This window comes from Pavona decussata, unplaced genomic scaffold, assembly GCF_977016875.1.
Source record: "Pavona decussata unplaced genomic scaffold, jaPavDecu1.1 SCAFFOLD_6, whole genome shotgun sequence".
Taxonomy (NCBI): domain Eukaryota; kingdom Metazoa; phylum Cnidaria; class Anthozoa; order Scleractinia; family Agariciidae; genus Pavona; species Pavona decussata.
Genome location: NW_028145430.1, coordinates 3,857,083 through 3,882,500, shown reverse-complemented (window position 1 = coordinate 3,882,500; position 25,418 = coordinate 3,857,083). Strand labels below are relative to the sequence as shown.

Here is a 25,418-nt window from a genome sequence, read left to right as displayed (position 1 = left end):
TGCGAGCTTAGTTTTGTTGACTGTTTGCTTTTTCCAGTCAACAACGAAACTGGCTTTTTTTTGCCAGCACAGACCTGGCCTTGATGTTTCCATATCAGAACCGGATTTAGCTTGAGATGAACAAGAGGATAACAAAATAATTTGAAATGGACTAACGTTTTATTGACTTATTCTTAGTCTTATTAATATGATGTTGACGCACGTATAGTTATGTATTTCGTCTTTTACTGCACAATCTCGTGCAGTCACGTGTGCACAAAGATGCCCCTTACTGTACATGTTAAACTCTCCTACTATACTGGTGGAGCAATCCAGATTCACTAATCTGTATCCTTGAAGTATTCTTTTACAGCAACTTGACGGTAAAAGCAACCAAACAACCTTTGATTATCGGCAGCTGTACTGTACAGAGTTTGCACTGCCAACACGCTGTCTCTTGCGGGATTGTAAAGAGTCAAAAAAGTTCCGTATGTCCTCCTCTTTCACCACCTAATGACAGACAACGAGTACGACTTATTAATAAAGTCAATTGAAAAATAGGTTTTCACAATTTTGACTGAACTAAACGCTGTAAGATTTCAAAATGCATTTTCTTTGTCTAATTATTGAGCTGTTACTTGAAGTTCACCTGATTCAAACCTCAGCATTGGATCTGAAATTTGACTTCTGCAAGTTCACTAAAATATTCAAATAAACATAAATCTACGTGGTTGGGTAACAATGGAAATTACAGAAGGAGAATGCCATGAACAATATGAAACAAATCGTTGTTGACTTTTGTTACCTTTCCTTGAGCAACAAACTCTCTCAGATACTCTGTCAGTTCACTTTTCATATCATTGTATTCTGAAACAAACATATTATCTTATTTAGTAGCCAGACAAGTTGCCGTCATTTTAAACTGGTTCCACAGACTTATCATTTTCGATGTGATGCATGCCAGTGTTTCAGTATCAAAATGGCCTAAAGGTTACTGGATTCAAGTAATTACTGTTACCAAATCAATCTTGGCAAAAAGCCATTTTCCGAGGAAAAATTGTCAAGTCTCCCAGGCAGAGTTAAGGGGCCTTTTACATAAACAACTCTAGATTTACTGGTAGAGCAGTATATTGTTAGTTAGGGGCCAATTCAGTAAAACTTGTAGACTTAAAGCTTATATGCTGGGCCCTGCGCATCCAAAAGAAATTTCAGTGAATATAGTAACATGTCCAAAATGAGCTTGTTTTTAAACTGTTTATTGAACTTATTCTTGTTTACAATTGAGAAAAACATGGCCCAGCTTGTAAACTACAAGTAAGCAAGCTTAATCCAATCAACTCTACGTTTTCAGTAACAATACAAAACAACTGAGAAATTTTATCTTCTATGTAATATGAATTTTAATACTGCAATGTGATAGTGAAGAACAAACTCATCCCTATGGCTGGATTACAACCCACTCTACTGCAGAGCGTATCCAGGTCTATACCAGACCCAATGCCACTGCATTTTGTAAACCCTTTACTGCAATTATGGCAGATTTCTTTAATCAAGTTCAACTGCCCCAACCTGAGGATTGTATTATGTAACTGAACAACATTTTGGGAATTGCTTCAATAATTACTTTGCACATTTTGATGTGCAAGTTCTGGCATCACAGAAACTAGCTTTGACCTACCATGCATGGCCTCAACCTGTGGAATGCGTCCCATGTTCTGTAGAGCTTGCATGCCACTCTCATATGCTGAAACACTTGGTCTATTCTCCCTGCCGCGCTGTTCATAAGCCACAATAGTGTCTGATTCATCAGTGAGGTAGAGCACATTCAATGACTTGTACAAAGTCTGCCCCACACAAGATAACACAAATCACTTACATTGTCATTTGACACAATAACTTGACACAAGAGAGATATTTGGTAGTGCTACACTAGGCCTTTCATTATTCATGCTCTAATAGCACCATACAAAAATAATGACAAAATCTATAAACATGCAAGTTGCTTCAATGGATGTTTCATCAACTTAGAAACAAACTTAAATAATCATCAATACAGATATAAATCTTCTGATTGTTTGCAATTTTAATCTCGTTTTAGAAACTGTAATAGAACTAAAGAGTAACAGCAGAGTAACCATACCTAGACTGCAAGCAGTTCCTTTCTAGTTAGTCAACAGGGTGCGCTCACAGTGCAGCGAGACTGAAGCGAGGAGAAATAAACGAGAAGAGACCTGCCTCTCCCCAGTTTTTTCGGACGACCTCTCGACTATCCAGAAAGGGACTGCTTGCAGTCTAAATCATACCATGCATTCAGCACACTTGCACAAGTTAGACCGCCATCCAGCATGCCAATACGTTGCTTTATTCTCAGTTGTTGTCACCACATTTTCTTGAAGCTGAGCTAGCTTGCAGTCTGTCAGTACGCCTTCTGATTTCACTCCATTGCTGACAGCTTTAGAGTCCTCTTTCGCAGCAGAGTTTACTGCCCCTTGTTGGTCAGAAGACTGAAGATTTGGAGCATCACTGGGTGTGCTTTCATTGCAACCCTAAAATTTGGTGAGATCAAGGAAAAAAAAAAAAGAAAAGCAAAGAAACAAAAGCATTTACAACAAAAAAATCATCCTGTCCTATATTGAGGCAGCAGCAATTTTTAGCATCTATTTAAAATACATTGAGACCATTAAGGACATTAGAGGACCCTCCTGAAAACCACCGTCAGGTGATTGGAGGCCTCCTCTTAAAATACTGTTTTTATTATTATTATTGGGGTTTGATTAACAAATAGACTTCACTTTGCCGTGGGTCTGTACTCTGATAATGCACAGATGATATCAAAACGTAGTGAGAACAAAGAAGTACGCTACGAGCTGCAGGCAAGTAGTATGACTGATGTACTTACCACGTTTTGATGTCCACTGTACATCAGAGTTTTAGATCCGAGTTTATCGCGAACCCCAAACCGCTGGAGGTCACCTAACCAGTCTTTCACGTCACGTTTGAGGTTTTCAACGTGCGTTTTCAACGTGGAGAGGTAGCTTTTCACGTATGTCATTTACCTGAAAGCTTTTAGCGTATAACTCCTGTTTTATCTCACGTAATGATACAAAAATCTTGTGGAGCAAGTCTTTATCCATTAACAGAGGCACGAATTCGGACGAAAAGGTAAATTTGATAAATCCTATTGGATCTTAAAAACAAGTGCCATTCATGACTGCTGATTCAAAATGGTGGCTGTAAATTTGCAAGAACTAATGTAAGAATTTACAGCTTTTCGCTGCTAGATAACCCAGTGTTACCGTAAATTACTTTTTTTTTTTCACTGATTGATATTTCTCTCATTTCTAAATGGAAAAATAAACCTAGAATCCACTTCTTTAATCTACCGCCAATCTAAATCGAATTACATTTGAACGTTGAACCGCAAACCGCGGTTAGAGGTTTGCGGTAACCTCGGATCTAAACCTCTCTATTATCAGAGTACTGACCCACGGCAAAATGAAATTTATTTGTTTTATACAGTAACCAAGACTTTTGACCACCCTTCATGAGCAAGGATCACGTTGACTGAGCTGAGTCAAAAAACGTTCAAGCATTTATACGCACACACAGTTGTGATTCTCTAAATTAGAGTATACTCTGAAAGAATTTCACTGCAATATTTTCACAACTAACCTTAATTTCGCAAGGAATTTCTGCCCCCAAAATACTACAGCATGTCAGTTGCTTCACTGTGATTCGTAATCGATTACTCGCCATGACCGGATTTTTATTGGCTACTCGAGAAAACAGTTTGCAAAACTTTGTTGACCAGTCACCCTGGCTGAACTCTAGACTCTGATCATGTGCGTCCGTCACATCACTCAATGATAATAATAATATCAATAATTTATTTTTTTATTATTTATTTATAAACTTCGCCAGAGGAGAAAAAACAACATGAAGAAACCTCTGACAGGAGACAACTCACAGAACGATAGTTCCAATAACGAGACTCCTAGCATAAATGAAATTACAGCATAATAATTAAGTATTGACAACTAATTAACAACACATTTTAATTAATATTTGTATGGCGCAAATTAACATGTGCATCTGATCAAATGCGCCTAACAAATTGTATATGTAATAAATTAAAATAATTAATTAAAAATAGTTATTTACAATTCTTACATCAAAAGCTATTCGTATTGTAAGCTACTCTAAATAAAAATGTCTTCAATTTGGACTTAAACCGTTTAAGATTAAGATTATCCTCCTCCCTTATTGCGATGTCAATTATGCATCTACAGTATACTCTAATCACAAACGCTGTTCCACCAATCACAACACAAGTTTTACAGTCTGTTGATTGTAATAACACATATTAATACCCATCTTGACAGCACAGAAGAAGTGGAAGTGTTGTGCATGGGAGCAGGCCTAGCCTTACCTCCTGTACTGTTGGCTCTTCCTGCTGTTTACTTTCTCCAGTACTTTGGTCTTCCCTGTTACTTACTGGTCTGTCTTGTTTCCCTGAGTAGCTTGGCTGCTCAGCATTCGATCTAGTTTCTGTCTCTGACTCTGTAATAGCTTGTTTTCTAAGGCCAATAGAAGACTGCATCTGTTGGACTGTTACAATAATTAATTATAAATACCAGCAAGACAGCACGAAACAGTTACATAATTTTGCTTTACTACATGTATGATATAAACCAAATTGGTGTATCAGAAATTGGCAAGATTGTCGTGTTTTTTTTGTAGTTTCCACATAATGTCTCTGCTACATTAATAGTTGTGGTTACACTAGCCCTTTTACCCGTGGGTAACTAGCATTTTCCCACAGGTAAGAATGTTTTTGTGTGTAACCGCTTTTCCCAGACCGAAACTGCCTTTGGGTTATTTCCATGGATACGTCAAAGAGAACAAAAGAACTTCCCATGACAGTTCCCGAACTGAATTGAAAAGTACGGTTAATCTGCTCCCTGAGGTGGCTTGGCCAATCATCATGCAGAACGTAGCTAACACAGGAAGTCGCCTGCTATGCTCTGAGTTGACCTCTGATACGCTTGGCTAATTTCGCGCTTACTTGTACCACAACGTGACATAGCAGGGTTTTCGTGCATCACTGTGAGTATTTATTTCTTTATTTTCACGAGTTTTCTCTTCAGACTATCAGTTTTGAAGTTGTAATCTTTTTGTTTATCTGTTTATAGGAACGCTAGTCAAAACGAAGATCCCTACTACAACGGGTACTTATTTCAATCAAGAAACCAAACAAGGCAGCAGGGAAATCATACCGGTAATCCCCTGTATGATGTTGGCCGAACTCAAAATCAGCCTCTACCGCACTATCCAGCGATGCTAAATCCCTACGCGATATACCAGAACCCGTTGCCCAGTGCTAGCAATCACCTTCAGTTTGAACCAGACAGGGACAGTGCTAGTTCAAGTCCAACAAGTGAAACCTGGAACAGAAGTGACGATCGCAACAAGCGCAGTAGCTGGTCGTTAACCGAAGAGAGATGCTTAATTGCCGCCTATAAGGAGTACTACGATAGACTTAAGTCTACAAAAAGCAGTCAAGGCAAGAAAAACATATGGAAAGATATCTTGAAGCAGTTTCAAAGTAAGTGCTTGGGCAATGGTGTGGAGTCGGAAAAGTCATTAGCACAGCTAAAGGAGAAGTGGCGGGCACTCTTGGATAAATACAAAAATGTATGCGACCGCAACAATCGGACGGGAAGGGAACGGAAAACTTTCACACACTACGAGGACATAGACGAATTTATGGCTTCGTCAGACAAAGTCAATCCAAGATTTGTCAAGGACACAAATTATAACTCTGAGGATACCGACGACATTTTATCGACCGGAAATCAAGATTGTGACAACAAACCAGAGAAACGGCCAGCCACCACAGCTGAAAGCGAAAGTGCGGACGCAGAGAAAACTGGAAAAACTGGGCAAAAGGAGGAGAAAGGACCCAAAAAGAGGAAGAAAAGGCTTAGCGGCGATGACATGGAGCTAAGAATCCTTGACATGATGAAGGCTCAGCAAGAAGCCATAAAAGATAAGAGGAGAACGACGAGAGTTTTAGAAGCTCTTCTCAAATCTCAGTCAGAAGCGCAACGACAACACCAAGAATTTGTCGTGTCTGTATTTGGAAAACTTGGGGACATATTTGCTTCCAAAAAGTAGCTTCTAACTCAAAGTTTTCACTCAAAGGAAAAAAAAAAAACAGTTTATTGATTGTTGTATTAAGAAATTTTAATTGATCTTGAATATCATTCAGTGGACACTGAAACACAGAGTGCTGTGAAATGATTACAATCGAAAGACAGAGCACAATAAGGTTCTAAAATTATACATCTGCTGTTTCTTTAGTATAACATGCGTTTCAGTTTTTAACTAGCCTGATTTCCTGTAATTATCCCGTGACTGTACATTTTACGCTATTTTCATTGATTTTATATCACAGTACTATATATTCAATCTTCTGTTACTTTCAAGTTCGGATCAATCCGATCAAATATATAATTGTTTAAATAAATTGCAAATCAAAAATATATACTTATTTCGCAACCTTCTATAATTTAGAACGCAACGAGGACAAAATCAAGGGGGTACTGTCTATTGATTTGCAACGTATCGAACAAGGGCTTGTAGAACCGCAGCAGCGGCATGGGAGGGGGGGGGGGCACTCTCGTTATCATCATCGTCACTGTCATCATCATCAATATCATCTATGTCGAATTCATCCCCTCGTAAAATACAAATGTTACGTAGCACACAGCATGCAATGATAGTGTCGGGTATTCTGTCGCTGTCTTCGTCTAGGCGCTTAAGTAATCCCTTGGTCATACCAAATGCGTGTTCGGATACTATTCTCGCCTTAGATACCTCTCGATTAAACTTCCTCTGGTCTCGCGTAATACCACCATTATCCTTAAATGGTCGGATAAGCCAGGTTTTATTTAGATAAGCAGTGTCTCCCACGATAAGTGGGCGTACTTCAGTTCCGCCTGAGTCAAATGTGGGTTCCATTAGGATATTCTCATCTTCAGCAGCCCAATAAAAGTCAGTTAAGGACGGTGCCTACTAATACCGAAGTATTTTTGTGCGGTTTATGACTATGCGGGAAAAGCAGATCTCAGCAAGGCCTATTGGAATCCAAAAAGAAAATTGGGGGTAACCACGCATTTTTTAGAGATAATTAAGCAATAATATCTCTAAAAAACGCCAAAATATAAAGCAATGTATGGGATTTTTTTCCTAAATTGAAGCTTAATTATCTCTGAAAAATGCATGGTTACCCCCAATTTTCTTTTGAGATACCAAAAGCATTTAATAAGTTCTGCTTTCTCTGCATAGTTTTAAACCGCGCAAAAATATCCCTGTATTAGTGCGCACTACCCATAGGAAACCCGACTATCTCGAGATGCGCAGAACGTATGCGCAGTAACAATAGTAGGCACCGTCCTTAAATGTAGCATCCGAGCATCATGTAGGCTTCCAGGAATACCGGTTGCAACGGATAAATATAAGCCAGAGGCATCAACTATTCCCTGTACTAAAAAAAAACTGTAGAAATGTTTACGATTAAAGTAATCTTCGTGCTTAACTTTCGGGGCCTTAATAGGAACATGGCTTCCGTCTATTGCTCCAACTACATTAGGTATTTTATTTTTACTGTCAAAACCTTCAATTTTTTTTAGCTATCTCTGCTGTAGTAGATGGAAACTTGATAAACTCGTCTTGATGTCGGCAGATTTCTTGGACAAATTCATGGCAACATTTTACGACAGTCGGTTTTGCCAACCCAACCATCAGTCCACACGAGCGGTAACATTCACCAGTAGCTAGTCGCCAGAGACTTGCACCAACGCGCTTTGGAACTGGAATGGCATCTCGCATCCTAGTGTTCTGTCGCTGAAGCGCCGGTCCAACGAGCTGACATATATATTCAAATGTATCGCGAGAAACTCTAAAGTTTTCTTTTCACCTGTGATCGAGTGCATTGTTATTTAGAAGCTGCTCAAACCAATTCTGTGGCCGTGGAAATACCCAAGCCCTTCTTGGCTGACGAGCAAGTTCGCGACGAGCTCGTAAAGATAGATAAAACGCCAAGCCATTTACCCTCTGGAAGGCCCCAAACCCAAGGTGTGTGTAACCACAACTATTGTGTTTGTCAGTAAGTGAAGAGAGGTAGACTGGTCAAGATTACAGCCAGCTACACAAACTGTAGAAAATGTTAGATTATAGAGAATTTGAGAGAGAATTTGAGAGGATTTCACTGGCACAATCATTACGGAACCAGAAGTATTCAAATTACCACCATAAATTGACAAATAATTAAAAACCATTACACATGAAATACCCTACATTACCTTGATCATAGACTCTAAGGGACGTGGCTTCTACAATCACTTGTGAGTAGAACAGTTAATTTCAGTATGAAAAATACCTGAGAGTGGGAGATATGCTTGAAGGAAGCTACACTTTGACATACAGTCATCGCAAATCATCTCTTGAAAGTCACGTCCACATGGAGGGATATCACCCAAGTGCTATAGAAACAGAGAACAAGCTGTTTTAAGCTTATGCTCACCAATATACCATAAACCAACCAAACTATTACTAATTGTGTCAATTAGTAATAGTAATTGTCAAATCTGTCGGATCTTTCTTTCACAGACAGATTAAATGCAAGACTTATCAAACCTGCAAGACTGAACTGTTATAAACATTGTTTTTTCATTGGGATAATTAAGCTGTGAAATGACCTACCTAAAGACATAGTTGAAGCTGGTAGCTTTCAGTCATTCAAAGCCAAACTAAAACTGTACCTCGATGCTTAATTGATGAGTATTATTCTTACAATTTTCTTAATTGTTGATTTTTTTTTCTTAAATACTTTCTGCTAGTTTTATGTTGGGGAGTATTAACATAGGGATAACCTCCTTACTTCCCTTTCAAGATGTTTTTTTCTTTGTAACTTAGGTCTGCATGTATGTATGTATGGTTCCATCCACTAGCAAGTTCCAATAAGTATTCAATCCTCAAATGGATCTGATTGCCACAGTTTTCATCTACATGTACAAACCAAAGCTCTATCATTCATGTCCCTACAAAATCCTTATTTACACGCATGGAAATGAAGTAACTTTCTGCACTCCTAAGATTTCCCTAAGAAGGGATGAGTATATGTTGCATCCCTTTTGCATGATGAATGTGTACTCAGGAGCATCCAACAAAAAAATTTAAACAATACTTAAAATGAGAATAATGTATTATTCAGTAGGTGACACAGCATACTACTGAATAATACATTCTTCTCTTTATTCACCAGGCTTAAATATCCATCAAATTTATTTCCATTGCATCCGAACTAGTAATCGGAAGGTCTTAGGTTGGACTCCTGATAGGAGCACTCTGACTTTTTTCCGAGTATGCCTGTGTCATTTACTGAACAAGAAGCTGTTTTCAGCTTATACTCGGGCCGTATTTGACTGCGTGGTGCGTAAGCCTACAATCTTTTAGCAGTGATAACCTCCAACATCGCTAATTCCCCCAAATAGATAGATACAGAGATATAGTGAGGCAATAAGTAACCACCAGATAGAATTGCATTTCTTGCAGTCAGAATGAAATAAAGGGGAAAACGACATTTGTCACACAAAAGCTTTTTATAATCCAGGGGCTTTAATCCTTACGTTTTTACCTTTCGTTTACAGACAAAAACCATTTGTACGGTCCTGATATGTATGTGATGCCGGGTCAATGACGGATCGTAATTTCCGGTATGATCTAGAGTAACGTTACGCATCACGCGTATGTTATCCTTGTACGTTTTTCAATGTTTTGCTGTTTATATTTTTAAATGAAATTCAGGGGAAAGCATTTCTTAGTCACCTTTCATTTGAAGACAGAAACCGTTTCGACATTGATTAATTTTTTCTATAGTAAAGTGAGACATTTTTAACTCGTGAATGCGCGCATGCGCAATGAACGAGTTATAGCGATAGCTGGGTGTGCGCTCTGTCGGTCGATCAGTCGGTTTTGTCGTTAACTTTCGGGCGTGCGCAGTGAATGAGTTTTAAATTCAATTAGTGGAAAAAACACGCGAACATTTATTGTTCACGTAGCCTGTGAACATCCGCCCCCTCCCCTCAAAAAAATCGGGAAGAGAGACGTCTGTGTAGCCGCGTCGCTAATCGTGTTCCGGACATAATTTTGCATAAATTAAAATCCTGGCAATTTCCGCTGACCAATACGCACACGGGCTAGCTTGCGTGCAAAATTCCAATATGGCGTCGTTTTCTTGTGCGAAGTTCCAGCGAGCAATCGACAGAGTATGCGAGAAGTTTAAAGTTTCGTCGCTCTATTCGGAACAAGTAGAATGCATAAAAGCTATTTTACAGGGAAACGATGTTTATGCAAGTCTGCCTACAGGATATGGGAAGTCTCTCATATTTTATGCTGCTCCTATAGTGGCCGATGAGGTCTTCGAGCGACCACGTGGAAGCAGTAAAATCGTCATAATTTCACCGCTTCAAACGCTGATGGAAGACCAAGTCTCCTACTTGAAATCCCTAGGTTTGTCTGCTATTGCTCTGCACGACGAACAGTCGGAATCAGTTTTGAAAGATGTCGAGAAAGGCCGCTTCACGTACGTGTTCGCTTCACCAGAGAAAATGTTGAACGCCAACAGATGGCGCAAACTGTTGTCGGGTGAAGAATATCGTAAATTTTTAGTGGCGATTACCATTGATGAGGCGCACTGTATCAGTCAGTGGGGTTTATCTAAGTCTTCAAACCTTACAGCCGTACCATTCAGAACATGGTATGGGAATCTTGGGGAACTGAGGTCACTAACATGCGAGGTTCCCTCCATTGTTTTAACCGCCACTGCCTGTACTGCTACCAGGAGAGATATTTTTAAAACTTTGAATTTAAAAGAATCTTCTTGCCACATCGTCGAACGTAGTCCAGACCGGCCAAATGTGTATTTTCATGTCCAATACTTGGACAAAGACATGGCAATTGCTTCAACCTTTAAAAGTTTGATAGAGGAATTGAGAACAAAGAAAATTGCGTGTGAAAGAACAATGGTGTTTTGTCAGACAAGAAAACAGTGTGCTTTGCTATACTCGTTGTTTCAAGAAAGCCTTGGAAACGACTTTTACCTAAATGGGCAGCCCAATCCAAAGAAAAGACTTATGGACATGTTCCATGCAGGAACACCTGTTTCTGTAAAGAAACATATTCAGGGTAATATTGCCGAAATTGGAGGCCACATCAGAGTGATCGCCTGCACTGTAGCCTTTGGGATGGGTGTTAACTGCAAGGAGGTGCATCGGGTTATTCATTTTGGCCCATCTAGAAACATTGAAAATTATGTCCAAGAGTGTGGCCGGGCTGGAAGGGATGGACAACCAAGTACATGCACACTTTTTCACAATGGACTCCTGGGAGCTCATTGTTCCAATGAAATTAAAACATATGTATCAAACAAAACAGATTGCAGGAGAAAACTTATTTATCAGCATTTTCCAGGGAATTTCTCCGCCTCAGTATCAGGCCACAAGTGCTGTGACATTTGTGCATGTAAATGCAACTGCCAGGAAGACACTTGCCCTAAAGAAAACTTGCAAACTGTTACTTGCCAAGATGAAATTTTGCCTGACATTGTTAGGTCTGTAAATGATGAGCAAAAGGAATTTCTTAAGAAGGAGCTTTTTTCATACATGTCTGAGTTGTTGGTCAAGAACACTTCTGGTGGTGTTGCCACTGTAAATCTTATGCATGAGTTTACCTCATTTCACATTAGACAGGTACTTGACAATTTTGACAAGATAAAAACATTACGACATGTTGAGAAATTTGTGGAAATTTGGAGAAAGGAACATGGCAGAGCTATTCTTGCAGCTGTAAACAAAGTTTGCGGCGATGTTGACACTAATGAACTGGAAGTTCCAGAAAGCATGGAAGGCGAGTCAGTTACCTTAGTTGACGAATGGGAAGACATCAGAGATGATTCGGAGTTGTGCCAGATGCTGTTAGATACCGGTAGTGATTTTCAAGATATTGATATGTTGGATATTGATCAGTCTGGTACTGAACAAAGAAGCATAAGCAGTTTTGTTGAAAGTCTTTTTAGGTAATGTAGTTGACTTTCATTTGTAATTTTTGCATCGAATATGCATTTGGAGAAAAATCAATACACAACACACTGTGGAGTTGCCACATGGAAGGGGCTCAGTCACCATGAATAAACCAGACATGTTGTGTAGTTCCATAACATTTCTATACCCCCCCCCCCCCCCTATGGATGGGATTTTCCCTTTCCTCTGGAAATTCCAATTCAACCTTATACATTTCTTTATCTTTTTTGGTTTTTGGGACCCCCACCCCACCCAGGAATTTTTAATCCCTATAAGTATGGATATTTTCTGGAACTACACATTGCCTACCGAGATAGAAAAAAATGCCAGAGAAGCAATACACTGTGAAGGAGGGCTCCAGGAGGACTTTGAATGTAAAACATAAGGACTGCAAAATCTGAAAATGTTAGGTCTAACTTTTCAACTGTTATCTGTGACAGAGCTCCTGCAAATATATTCAGGCCCAAGTAGGTCTATTATCAATGCTGTTTATGATGCTTTGATGTACAAACAATTTCCAGTAATTATTTCAGCTTTCATGAGATGTGATTATCTTGGGCCTCATTGAAACAAGTGAATTTAAAGTATTCACTATTGCAAATTGAGTGAATTGTACTATGCTTTTTTTTCTCAAGGTTATTTCCAGGATCACCCTAATTTGGTTTTACTGGGGGGATAAAAATAATGACAAACATAATTGTGTATCTTAAGAAATTCTTCAAAATAATTTCTTTTCATAATAAAATAAATACAGCCAAGTACTTAAACAAGTCTGGAAACAAAGCAATATAGAGATAACATTACACATTGATTATTTCAGTGGGCAGTAATCCTCGTTTTTATTTTATTGTAAGTTACAACAACTTCAAAAATTAAATAATCATTTCATTTTCAAATAAATAATGTGCATGAAAATAGTTCTGTTTGTTCAAGTTCATTATGAAAACAGTTGAAGTGAGACCAATGTGCCCAGTGTTTGGGCAGAATTTTCATTGCTAGTGATAAATCAACAGCCTCTTTTATAAGTGAATATTAAATAATGTGAAATTTGCACAAATAAAATGCTGTGGCTTGTGCCTTATTTAATTGCTTATGTTCATGATTGAACTTAGATAGTTTTATCACTACTTCTTGTAAAACTGTTTTATTGTATATTTTCATGTTACTTCAAATCTGACATAATAGTTATTTTTGAGATTATTTTTAGATTGCCTTATATGAATAGAAGGCATCTGAATAGCATTCAATAACTCTTTAACTGTAAACAGTAACAATAACTATAACTGTAACCATAACTGGATATTTAATAAAGTATATGTCACTTAAATTTCAAGTAAATAGTTGTTTAAAAAGGGTCAAGTGGGGTTGGGGGTTAGTTGCAGTGTGGGCCCTTTTCTTTCCTCTCTAAGGGAAACAACATCAGCTTTTTGTGATCAAAAATATGTCAGTGTATTGCTGGAGTGGAAGGGGGTGAATATGTTAAAATTTCACCCCAGGATGTTTATGTACTGAACCCCCACTGCCCCTCCCCCTCCCATTAAGATATAATTTACCAGTTCAATGGTGACTCTGGGGTCATGTGTTATTGGTTTGTTTTTGCTTTAAGGCAAAACAAATACCTACAAAGCCTAGTGTGTATTTACATATCTCTACATTAACATCTAGCGTGCTCGTCGGGCTTTGATTATCTCCTGTTTGTGCTCATTAATCCACCTGAACATCTCGCTAAGGTTGAAACCATCGAGAAGACTTGAATCAATATCTTCAAAGTGCCCATATGTTCTCCCCGCTGTCCAATTGAACGCTTTGTATGCACATAATTCTGTAACAACTCTGTGTAAATCTGACATAACTGATATTTCATAATGGTGTCCTGATCGTCGAGCAACAGTGCACTCCCGATCAAAATTGTCAAGAGCAGCCTTGGTTATGTCAACAGCATGGCAGTATCGGTCAACGGCCTTATGGTTGGTTGCATTGGGGCCAAGTTTTCGCACTACCTCTTTCAGCAACCTGTTGAAAAATTCAAGTAGCAAGTCCAGAGGAATGTTGTGTCCAGACAGAAGTGCAGATCTATTCCAGATAAGTTCATGGGCAGCCTGGGGTGAAAGCAATCCATAAACTTGAAACATCAACCCTAGAGCTTCTAGGGCATACTTGGTACCTAAGTCCTTCTTGAGGTATGGCAACTGAAATTTCCAACACCTCAGAATGCGTTCACCATCTCCTTCCTTTATGGCATCAAAGAAATTTAGAATGATCATCCCGTACTCAAGGAAAGAACACTGATAATTGAACATATCATCTCTTTCTTTGGTTTTGCCTGGTGATGTTGTTGTTTCCAAAGCCTGGCTGTCAGATGCACTGACTGTGACAGGTGCATTGTGGGTGGCTTCATGATCTCTGAGGAGCTTTCCATTGTGTGCAAATGTCTTTTCACACCCGGGAAACTTGCATATGAACCGGCCATCTTCAGTTTGCTCCCTCCTGTTTTCGGCTTCCTCTCTTTCTGCTGACAGAAGCCGTTCTAGAAGGGCTTCAACTTTTTCTCTTCTGAGTACGAAATTATCAATAACAGAAGATGCAATTTTTCTAAGGTAATCTTTCTTTTCAACATTTCCAGCATCATGAAGGTTGGGGCAAAAGAATTCACCTCTTGGTGTATCTTTCAAGTTCTCCATTCCAAGTACTTGCATTGCTGCTGCCATGAGCCTAGCTTTCACTTCAAGCTCGAAGAACTTCCTGCATGGATTAACTGCAGCATCCACATCTGCCTTTACATTTCTTCGGTTGATCAAGTTGCGGTCACTAAACAGTGTGCACTTGTCTGCTGCTGAACTTGTGGAGTAGAAGTTTTTGAAAACAACCTGATGAGAACAATCAAGGAAGAATATAATTTTTAATAAATTTCTCATAACTGACTAAAGTGTGACAGCAAAGAACTAATTTCTGTTGAGTCCCTAGCATTCACCTTTGTATATTTTCCAATCATTACTTTCATATCTCAAAAAAAGGGCAACTTTACTATAAATGTTCTAAATTTTTCAAGTGATACTGCATTAGACTGTTGGTTACTGGTTACCTTTAAAAACTTGTTTCCTGCATGCCAATCTGCGACTTCTAAATGAAGCCCTTCCAGGCGTTCTTCAGGAGTAAAACCATTAGCAAGCTCAAAGAGGGCATTAACACCACGCTCAACAGACAGCTGATCACCTACTAGACCCTGAGATGAGTACACTCGGTCTGGACCATCACCATAGTAGGAGACGTACTGATGAATATTTGTCAGGACTTGTTGTATACCATCAGAATCATTTTCACTATGGTAAATCATGCCAAGGAATGCCTGTGCAAAAACAACAAAATATGTCCATACTATTTGGCTCCTTACATGCCAGTAAACATCACTTTACCAAGGAGCTCCAAGGTTTAAAATAATAATTGTTGCATTCTGTAGTGGAAAAATATATTTTTTAAAAGGAGGTTATACCTTATGGAAACTTTCATTAAAATTATTGACCTTGACTGCAAATTATTATTGAGCAGTAGTGCAAACAACTGTGCCATTCTGCACAATAAATATGCTCTTCAACATGCATTACTTATCTCACAGAAAAAATAAATGAAATAAGAATGGTATGAACTGTTAGAATTTTTCTCACAGAAGGGATTTTTTTTTCTGTCACCCCTCCCCCTCTGTAAATTCCCAAAATATTAAGCTTCAAATAAGTATTAAAATTTCTCTTGACTTTGATAATACCCAAGCTCTCCCCCCCCCCCCCCCCCCCAACCCCCACACACACACTCTAAGGAATGTCCAATCTCCTTTGAAGGGCATTATGCATACTTTGGGAATTACTGAACAAAAAAGATAAAAATCTTACAATTTCTGACTTTTCCCTTGCCTCCTTTCTGTACTTGTGAGGGATATGTTTACAAACAACTTGCTTTAGAAATTCCAAGCAAGGCAATTCAACGATGACTCTTTCAGCAAGAGTTATGTAATTTTCCTTCTGCAAGATATGTTCGCGATGATTTGGCAAACACAGGCCATTTTCCAACTGGGCCAAGTCATTGATGTCTGGCTTCTCGCTAGACAAATGACAACCAGAGACACGGTTCTCCACTGCTGCATGACTTACCCAGTGAACATCAACATTTTGGTGGTCTTCTGTCATATTGTGGACATGCTGTTTAAAATCAAAATTATCAAAGACCAATTTCCTGCCTCTATCAGGAGCCATAACAACAGGTGCAACAGGTGGAGGAGGCTGGTCATTTTGAGTTGATGCAACATTCACCCCATGGATTTTTTCTAGTCGTTCAGACTCCTTCTTCACTTTGCTTACAACAGGGGCTGCGAAGTCTGTCCCATACTCATCCATCTTCTTGTAATAATATGGATGTGATACAGTAAGTCTCAAGGAACTAAGGCGTGCAAGAGTGCCCTATCATGGAAACAAATAACGAAAATTTTACACTATACAAGCTTTCCATAGAATTTGCCAACAACTTATGCATAGACTTTCCCAAAATAAACTGTTTTTAACCAAATAAACAACCATCCCATAAACCAAACACACATACAGAGTATTTGTAGTCAATGCCATTAAAGGAGCTTTAAGTCTTCAGCTTTCATACAAAAAAAGCAGCTCAACTCCGAAACGATTGCACCTTCATAAAGGGGCAAAACTGACGCCTCTTACAGATATTGCAATTTTGTAATTAATTTCCTCATTCATTCAGGAATATGTACAAGTGGAATTATATTCAGTACCCAGTGAACATCAGCTCCCAAAAATATTGCATCATAAATAGATATATGGATATCATTAAAAAATATATATATATGTAATTTATCAATATCTTCTCAATTGTAAGTTCAAATAAAAGGTTAAACCTATATACAAATGAAATAAAGGCATGACTGACAAAAGCAAGAAAGATAATTTATGTAGAGTAAAAAGTGCTTTTTACTTACAATTATTCCTGTGTGATACAAGATGATTGTATTCAGCAACTGAATAGCTGTCATACTAGGACACCTATTTTTTAGCAGAACTGCAGCAGACATGCAGACCGAAGGCTGCCAGAATTGGTCATCTCTTTTGCTTTTTCGGAGGCTCGCCGTCCAAAGAACTGCACTAAACAAAGGCGCTTTCGTTTCCAGTTCAGCATTTAGTTTTTTAAAGGAAAACGATTGGAGATCTTTTTTGCTTGGTGACCTAAGGCAACTCGGATGTTTGACGGAACACATTGCACTACATTCGCGATCAACTTCTTTCAGGAACAGTTGCTGGACGTGCTTCTTTAAAATGGGGTTTTTCCACACAGCACCGGCGATTTGCTTGTAAGTCCCCCGACATAACATTTTTCCAAGCGACTCCAAGCTTTCAGGCAAATTGTTTACCTTATGTTTGCTCGGCCATTCAACTCGTACTTGCACGGTTGTCCTCTTGTTTACATTTTGATCCGCTTTGCCTATCTCTTGACGAATATCTTCGCGTGCACTGACCTTTGGGATCGGGGAAACGACAACTACAGACTCCTTTATACGATGTTCTTTAATCGGCGTCGAAGACATAAGCGGGATTATTCCGAAGGCTTGAGGCTCTGAAGATAGTCCACCCTGCAGTGCAACACGCTTTGTAGGCTGCACATCACATCGCATATCGCTCTCATCGCTTTCAAAGAGAGTGCGAGCGGTACTCTTAGTGGTCGCGTTTGTAAACAATTGAGGATTGCTACCAAAGGCAGAATAACTCTGTCTCAACGACGAATTCACATCTCGCAAGTTCGAAATGAGAGCTCTTCTTTTCTTTAGTTTAGAAAGGCAAACCTTGCAAATGTACACGGATCGTGAAACATCGACGCTGAATTCTAGTGTCGAGATTTCGGCTTTGACATTAAATTCTGAGCGTCCAACGATCAGATTTTTGTCGCCATTCTTGATAATAGCGCTGTTGCACAGCACACATAAACTCATCAGAAAGTCGACTGCATTCATTGATATCACATCACGTTTACAAAACCTCCGAGAGAAAAATGCAATCACAGATTACAGATTACAGCGACGTAAAGCGAAATGTACAAGGTGATTTTCCCGCTAAGTTTCCTGGTTGCCGGGGAATTTGGCAGAAATGACCGATTAACCAATTAGATCATGGAAAATGACTTACGTAATGCAAATTAGGATGCCAGCCAATCAGCACACTTTCCCTACATTCCGGGAAAGCCACCTGGAGCGCGGAACACGATTAGCGACGCGGCTACACAGACGTCTCTCTTCCCGATTTTTTTGAGGGGAGGGGGCGGATGTTCACAGGCTATTGTTCACGGCGCATCAGGAAATTCTTATTCAATATGTAGAGAATAAATTGACGATCATTCAGTGCAAGAATGGAGATTTTTCGTTCAATCTGAGCAAAGTTACAAGTTTTTTTAGTTTTGCAGAAAGTCCGGGGTCGTAAACTCAATTAGTGAAAAAAAAAAACGTGAAAATTTTTTCACGACGCGTCAGAATTCTCTCATTCATTCTGTAGAGAATAATTTGACAATCATTTTAGTGTAAGAATGGAGATTTTTCGTTGAATCTGAGCAAAGTTATAGGTTTTTTTCGTTTTTTTCTACAAAGTGCGGTTTCTTTTAAGAATTAAAAATAATTTAATTTAGAAATAATTTAATTAAAAAATAATTTAATTTGTCAGTTGTCACGCGAAAGCGGAACGTGCCATGTCACGCATCATTGACGTCGTAAACAAAATTATGCAAATGTCTGGTGAAATGAACACTTTAAGATCTTGTCAGCTTTCATAGAGGTTTCAAAGGGAAAAAATGTTTCGTTTTCGAAATTTACAACTGGTAATTTATGGGAAAGCAAAAGGACGCGGTCGATAAATAATTCTTATTTAGCAAGAGCTTGTCATCGTATTTTTACTTGAGGATTACGTGGACTGAACTCCAAAGGAAAAATTTCACGCATTTATGTCGGGCATGAAATGTAATGCGATACTTTGTTGAACAGATTTCCCTTTGTGAGATCGGCTTGCCCTACAGTAATTTTGTAATTTTAATTCCCAAAAAAACTTCACTTGCCCATCGGGCAAGTGATGGTTAGAATCCACTAGCCCGATCGCAAAATCCAGTAGCCCCGGACTATCGGGGACACGAATTTGCATGACGTACCGCACATGGCGTGCTTCTATGAACTTTGAATAAAAAAACACGTGATTTTTTTAATCGGCGCATCAGAATACAAGAGGACAGGAATGGTTATTTTTCGCCCGGGGGGGGGGGGTACTCCCCTATATAAGGTATATAGGTATGTGCCGCCCCAAAGGGTATGGTTTTTGAGCCGTTTTGGTCTGAAAACGGGTATAGATTTTGACAATTACGGTCTGAAATCGGGTCGGGTTTTTGGGGCGGGGAACATTTACGAAAGCTTACAAACATATTTTTCTTCTCAGTACGTAACTGGAACGACTAACTGATAGCGAGAAAAAGAAATAGATAAACTATGTCATTCCAGCTTACTTTTACTCCTTGCGTCAACTTCCGTTCGACACTGATGCATAATTATCAGGTCTGAAAACGGGTATGAATTTTAGAGGTCAGGTCTGAAAACGGGTGTGGAAAATGGCATGTTTAGGTCTGAAATAGGTGGTTTTCACCTCACACATCGTCACGCAAGTGAAAAAATAAAATCCTCAACCATTCAATAGATAAAGTCAAGAAATTGATATGTTGTAGAAAAGTGATACATAAACAACGTGTGAAGGCCACAGGGCTGTGCGATATCTCCTAATCGAGTTATTCGATAAAATGTACCACGAAAAATTACAGAGTTTAGTATGGGACGCCATGTTGGTGCCCCGTCTGATGGGCACCAACATGGCGGCCGGAAACCAGCAAAAACATCTGGAGTTTACCTTGGCTATTTCAAAGCCTTTCTTCTCTCTGCTGAACTTTCACACATTGACATTAACGCTTCTATTACATGTTAGCTGATCAGACCTAAAAAAAGCACGAGGCGAATCGATGTTTTCATGTACGTGACATGTTTAGAGCAGCAATCCTTCTGTCACGCACTGCGCAAAAATCTAAAATCCAAACTGCTCTATTTTCAAAACAAAGAATGCTATCCTGCTGAAAACAAGCAAGCCGATGGAAATTTAGATTTTCTTATATGTGATGAAGATAAAAACCCAAAATTGTGTTTAGTTATCAATTTCAGTTTTTTATGACGTCATGTGAAAACCAAGAATAGGGTCGGGATTTGAAGACCCGGGCGGCACACTCCCACCAAGAATTCCGAGGAGTACCCCCCCCCCCCCGGGATTTTTCGTTACATAATCGGGCAAAGATATAGTTTCTTTTAGCTTTCAAGGAAGTTTCCGTAGCCGTCTAAATTTCAATTACTATGTGTCATCTGCATTCACGAGTTGGCTCACAGGAGCCTTTGATTATTTACCTTGGCCTGCAGGGTCATAGACTGATTTAGTGGCCAAATTTTTGGTTAAACAAAACTAACCTTGAGGAACTAAAAAAAGCTAAGTAAATAAAAAACGATAAAAACCTTTCGAATTTTTAAAGTGCTAGTAATTAACGGAAAGATAAAATATGAATGGTTGAAAAACTTGGAAAGTTAAAAGAAGCACACACGACACTATAAAAATAGACATATAAACAGATCATGTTTCTTCGCGTCTGTTCATCGCATAAAGTTTAAGAGTCTTTGCCTTGGAAAATGAAAATGCCTCTCTAGGTAAGCGAATGCCGTTTCTGTTAAAGTTGATAAACTTTAGAGGAACAAGTCTTATTTTTAGTCATTTGTGCCTTGCATCTGCCATCCTGTATGTGACACGTCATGTGGTGAACTTCAGACTTGGCGCCTCACGGCGGGGATGCACAATCTGCGAGCCAGCGAGGCATGCGAGGCAGACGTGTGAAGCACTCAGGTTAGCCTAAAAAACACTCCGGTTAGCCTGAAGAGCACTCCGGTTAGCCTAAATAGCACTCAGGTTAGCTTAAATAGCTCCCCGGTTAGCTTAACGGTTAGCAGTTTATGTTGGGGTTGTTTATCCCTCGCATGTTTTGTTCATGCCTCGCATGCCTCGCTGGCTCGCATATTGTATACACTCCACACGGCCCGAGTACAAAAAACGCGACCGAGAATTTAAAGAATTTGATAACGCGACCGAAAACTTAACTCGTGTCACCCGAGTACAAAAAACGATACCGAGAACAATAACTCGTGCCCGAAGTCTTATCTCTCGGCCCATCGCGACCAAAAAAACAAAAAAGAATTTGATAATGCTACCGAAACCTTAACTTGTGCCGTCTTACGGCCCGAGTAATAATACATTATTTTCGTTTATTCAACAGGCTTAAAATATTCTATCACATTTATTTCCCACATTTTTCCTACAGGTCCCAGCCAACAAAATAAAATTTATGTTCCTTTGAACAAAGCCACTGAGCTGTGAGAAACCAAAATACAAGAGTCAAGACTTTCTCCTGATGGAGCTTTTGTACTCAGCTTCATTCGCATCAGGACGCCTCTCTTACACAACCGTTGTCAATCAGTCATCTTTTGAACCACAAAAATCGGCCACAGAATGGTTCATTTTCAAAATGCAAGGATTTTTGAAGGCTAGAAAAGTCTGTTAAGATTAGCTGGGCTACAACTGTGATAGGCATGCAAATCAATCCAGTTTCTAGGACGAAACTGCCCTGAGTAGAGTGAGTGGAATATTTTGCTAAATTAAACATGATGTTTTGAGCCTATGTTGGTTTACCCTTGTATGGTACCAGTCCTCACAGATAACACACTGGATCATTTCATCTTCAATCTGCAAATCAAACATACAAATTAAACTTTTGTCTGTCAGTGATTTTATAAATTTGTAGTATTTATCTCAAAAACTGTAATGAACAGCTTTTTGTGCCAGCAATGATGCAGGCATCTCTCCTCAAAACAGATTCTTTGACACAAACACTAACAAATCTTACAAATCATGGACATGTTTAAATTTCAATAGCAACAGACTGTCCTATAGATTTCATCAGTTATAAAACATAATAAACCTTAATAAACCCAATTTATCTGAACAACTTGTACCTCATCTTCCAGATCAGGATATGGTCTGTGGCAAGTACAATAGACTCCTTCAAAATTCTGATTGTACTTGTTCATTTTGTTCTCTGGGTCTTTTTGCTTCAACAAAACATAACAGAAAAAAAATAAGAGAGTATTTTTTTCTCAGTGCCAACTGGACTACTTGCTACCTAAAAGCAATATTGCCTTTCATTTCCAGAAAAAAAAAAAAATCACTACCACATTAAGTGCTACTTAATGGCTTCTATAAATTAAATTCTTCCCCTTTATTTGCCATAAAACACAATGATACAAAACTAGCAATAAAGATAGGACAAGGAGACCTTTATGAAACTATTGGGCTTATATAAAGAGATCACCTTGAAAACCCAATAAACCGAAAAAAGTGTTGCATATGTGTGGCATGAACATATCAGAATTATTTCAATTAAAAGTTGTACATTCATTTTTTGAGGGTAGAAAAGCTAGACGAACCTGTAATATGTGTTGGAAGAGAATTCCAAGTTCTAGGACCAAGATAAAGAATTGTGAACTGTTTAAGATTAGTACGACAGGCATGTGGTTGATGATTACTTGCAATTTCTAGTGTCATAACTACTGTATGTACTTGACTAATACGTTACTAACAGAGACAAGAAACATCAGAGGAAATAACTGCTCATGATAGCAAAATAAATTTATCCATGTGAAAAGAGTTTACTTGAAAAATATCTAATACACCCAGTCAAGAAAAAAAGGGAGCGGAATGAGCTTAATAATCTGAGTTGGTCTTAGCTCGCCCAGCACATTTCTGTAAGTAATATATCCTATTTAAGTTAGAAACATATTAAAAGTAGACAATCAGGCTATGTTACAATAATTTCATGTAATGCACATAAGGACAATCACATACAACGATAATTTCGTTTTAGAAGATAAATAGAAATAAGATCTATATATTACTCCAACGGAGTTGGAAATGTTTTAATTTACAAACAAAACTAATGTGGTGCTTCAATGTTAGGTGTTTGTCAAATATGCTCACAGTAAGTAAGCCTGTTCACAAGTACAAAGAAACATGACAGAGAAGTATCTTACTGAGAATAACTTGCACTTGAAATTGGAAAATTTCTTGTTCCCACAGTCACAACGGAAATTTCTGAGAAAAACAAACATAAGTTAATAACCTTTGCAAACTTTTAGACCACAATGACATTATTTCATTACACTTCAGTAGTCTGCCAATGAAGGGTTAGGAGCCTGAGTTTACAGTAGTTGACACAAATACTTTTAGTAGACCAATCAATCTTGATTTGACAGCTCCCACAATGTCCTGACGTTCAACATTACAGCTGTACCTTGGAAATTTCTTTGAATAAATGGCACATATTTCTACAAAGCACACAGAGGAACATCCCACAAAAACAGAGATGGTTTTCTATATTTAAGCCACCGTTACTACATGTACATCCATTTACACTTCTCTGTAAGTCCTTGTTTCATAAGGTAAATGTTCTTTATAGCAAAAAGTTGTGTCCTGCACAAATCAATAGATGGGCGGGCAATTTCTTTGAGTTGTCCAGGGGTGAAAGACAAGGCTGCCCCCTTTCTCCTTATTTATTTACTTATTCTTATCTTTCCACCTTTATTGGTCAATTAATTAATTAATTAATTAATTAATTAATTAATAAACAAAAAACTATAAATATGAAAGAAAGAAATTTGGAAGAAAGACCAAAAGGGTTAACACGAACGAAATATTTATACCCATGTGAGGCGCAACACCAAGTTAAGAATCAAAGGCTCCTGTGAGCCAACTTGTGAATGCAGATGACACATCAGTAATTGAAATTAAGACGGCTATGGACACTTTCCTTGAAAGCTAAAAGAAATTATATCTTTGCCCGATTATGTAACGAGAAATAACCATTCTTGTACTACAAAAATGATTGTAAACTTATTCCCTACGCATTGAAGTTCATGCTGACACTTCACTAATTGAATTTAAGACACCGCACTTTGTGGAAAAATGAAAAAAACTTATAACTTTGCTCAAGCTGAACTCACAAAGGGTAATCTGTTGAACAAAGTGTCATATTACATTTCATGCCCGACACAAAAGCGTGAAATTTTCCCTTTGGAGTTCAGTCCACGCAATCTTTAAGTAAAAATAAATTGAAATATGACTAACTCTTACTAAATAAGAATTATTTCAGTGAAAGCTCAGACTTGTCTGTATTATGCTTCATTATTCAATGAACGTACCAAAAAGCAGCAAAAAGGTTTTGATCCTGTACTCCGGTAAGAACGTTATTCAGTTGCATTCATGGTTCACATGTATTTCAATAAATTCTACACGGTATGCATTAAACAGCTGATGAAAATTTATCAACCGGGTCCTTTTGCTTTCCCATAAATTACCAGATGTAAATTGCGAAAATGAAACATTTTTTTCCCTTTGAAACCTCTATGAAAGCTGACAAGATCTAAAAATGTTCATTTCACCAGAAGTTTGCATAACTTTGTCTGCGGCTTCACTGATGCGTGACATCGCACTTTTCGCTTTTGCATGAAAACTGACAGCCAAACTATTTTTGTTTAGCAAACTAATCTACTTGATGTATTACTTTTGTAAGAGAAGCAAAAATATAATGGAAGATGTCGAGTTTTCATGTATGCAAAAAGTCGTGATTAGCAGTGAACTTTACAGTTAAGAGTGCTTCTAATCTTTCAGCTAAAGACATTTTCTGGCAGGAAATATTTTTGGTGGCAACATTTCAAGTAGCGCAACGCAATATCACGCAATCTTTCTGACTAAAACTATTCAGTTAGTTCAATCGCGAAGGGAGGATAGGTTAAAAAAACGGTCAGGCCTACAATAAATAAGGCCACTAGTGCTAAACATACATCAATGCATGCCATGTAAACGCTCTAAAAAGCGTCTTGTTTATTCAAAGTTCTTGCCGACACTTTACTAATTGAATTTTTAAATTAAATTATTTTTAAATTCTTAAAAGACACTGCACTTTGTGGAAAAAACGAAAAAACCTATAACTTTGCTCAGATCCAATGAAAAATCTCTATTCTTACACTGAAATGATTGTCAAATTATTCTCTAAATCTGAAGATTATTCTGATGCGTTGTGAAAAAAATTTCCTCTTTTTTTTTTTTTTTCACTAATTGAGTTTATGACCCCGGA

General features: G+C 38.4%; 3 protein-coding genes across 3 annotated transcripts in view; 1 reads left to right on the top strand and 2 right to left on the bottom strand.

The window, feature by feature from the left end:
* Positions 1-137: 137 nt before the first annotated feature.
* Positions 138-25,418, bottom strand: part of LOC146489254 (putative E3 ubiquitin-protein ligase UBR7) — a 38,860-nt gene continuing 13,579 nt past the window's right edge. Inside the window, exons 3-11 of the mRNA XM_085107490.1 lie at positions 23,317-23,377; positions 22,243-22,338; positions 21,920-21,973; positions 8,423-8,525; positions 4,409-4,587; positions 2,283-2,525; positions 1,658-1,823; positions 785-846; positions 138-489 (exon numbers count right to left, since the gene is read on the bottom strand). Coding sequence (XP_084963616.1) covers positions 388-489; positions 785-846; positions 1,658-1,823; positions 2,283-2,525; positions 4,409-4,587; positions 8,423-8,525; positions 21,920-21,973; positions 22,243-22,338; positions 23,317-23,377 — 1,066 coding nt within the window. The 3' untranslated portion in view covers positions 138-387. The remainder of the gene's footprint in view (positions 490-784; positions 847-1,657; positions 1,824-2,282; positions 2,526-4,408; positions 4,588-8,422; positions 8,526-21,919; positions 21,974-22,242; positions 22,339-23,316; positions 23,378-25,418) is intronic.
* Positions 4,595-7,038, top strand: LOC146489258 (uncharacterized). Its single transcript, XM_085107502.1, has one exon. The coding sequence runs from the start codon at positions 5,317-5,319 to the stop codon at positions 6,154-6,156; it is 840 nt and encodes a 279-aa protein (XP_084963628.1). The 5' UTR covers positions 4,595-5,316; the 3' UTR covers positions 6,157-7,038.
* LOC146489257 (uncharacterized) lies at positions 12,934-16,727 on the bottom strand. The gene is made up of 3 exons (XM_085107483.1): positions 16,007-16,727; positions 15,205-15,468; positions 12,934-14,989 (listed from the first exon to the last, which is right to left on the bottom strand). Exons 1-3 carry the CDS (start codon positions 16,505-16,507, stop codon positions 13,784-13,786), a joined length of 1,971 nt encoding a protein of 656 aa, XP_084963609.1. The 5' UTR covers positions 16,508-16,727; the 3' UTR covers positions 12,934-13,783.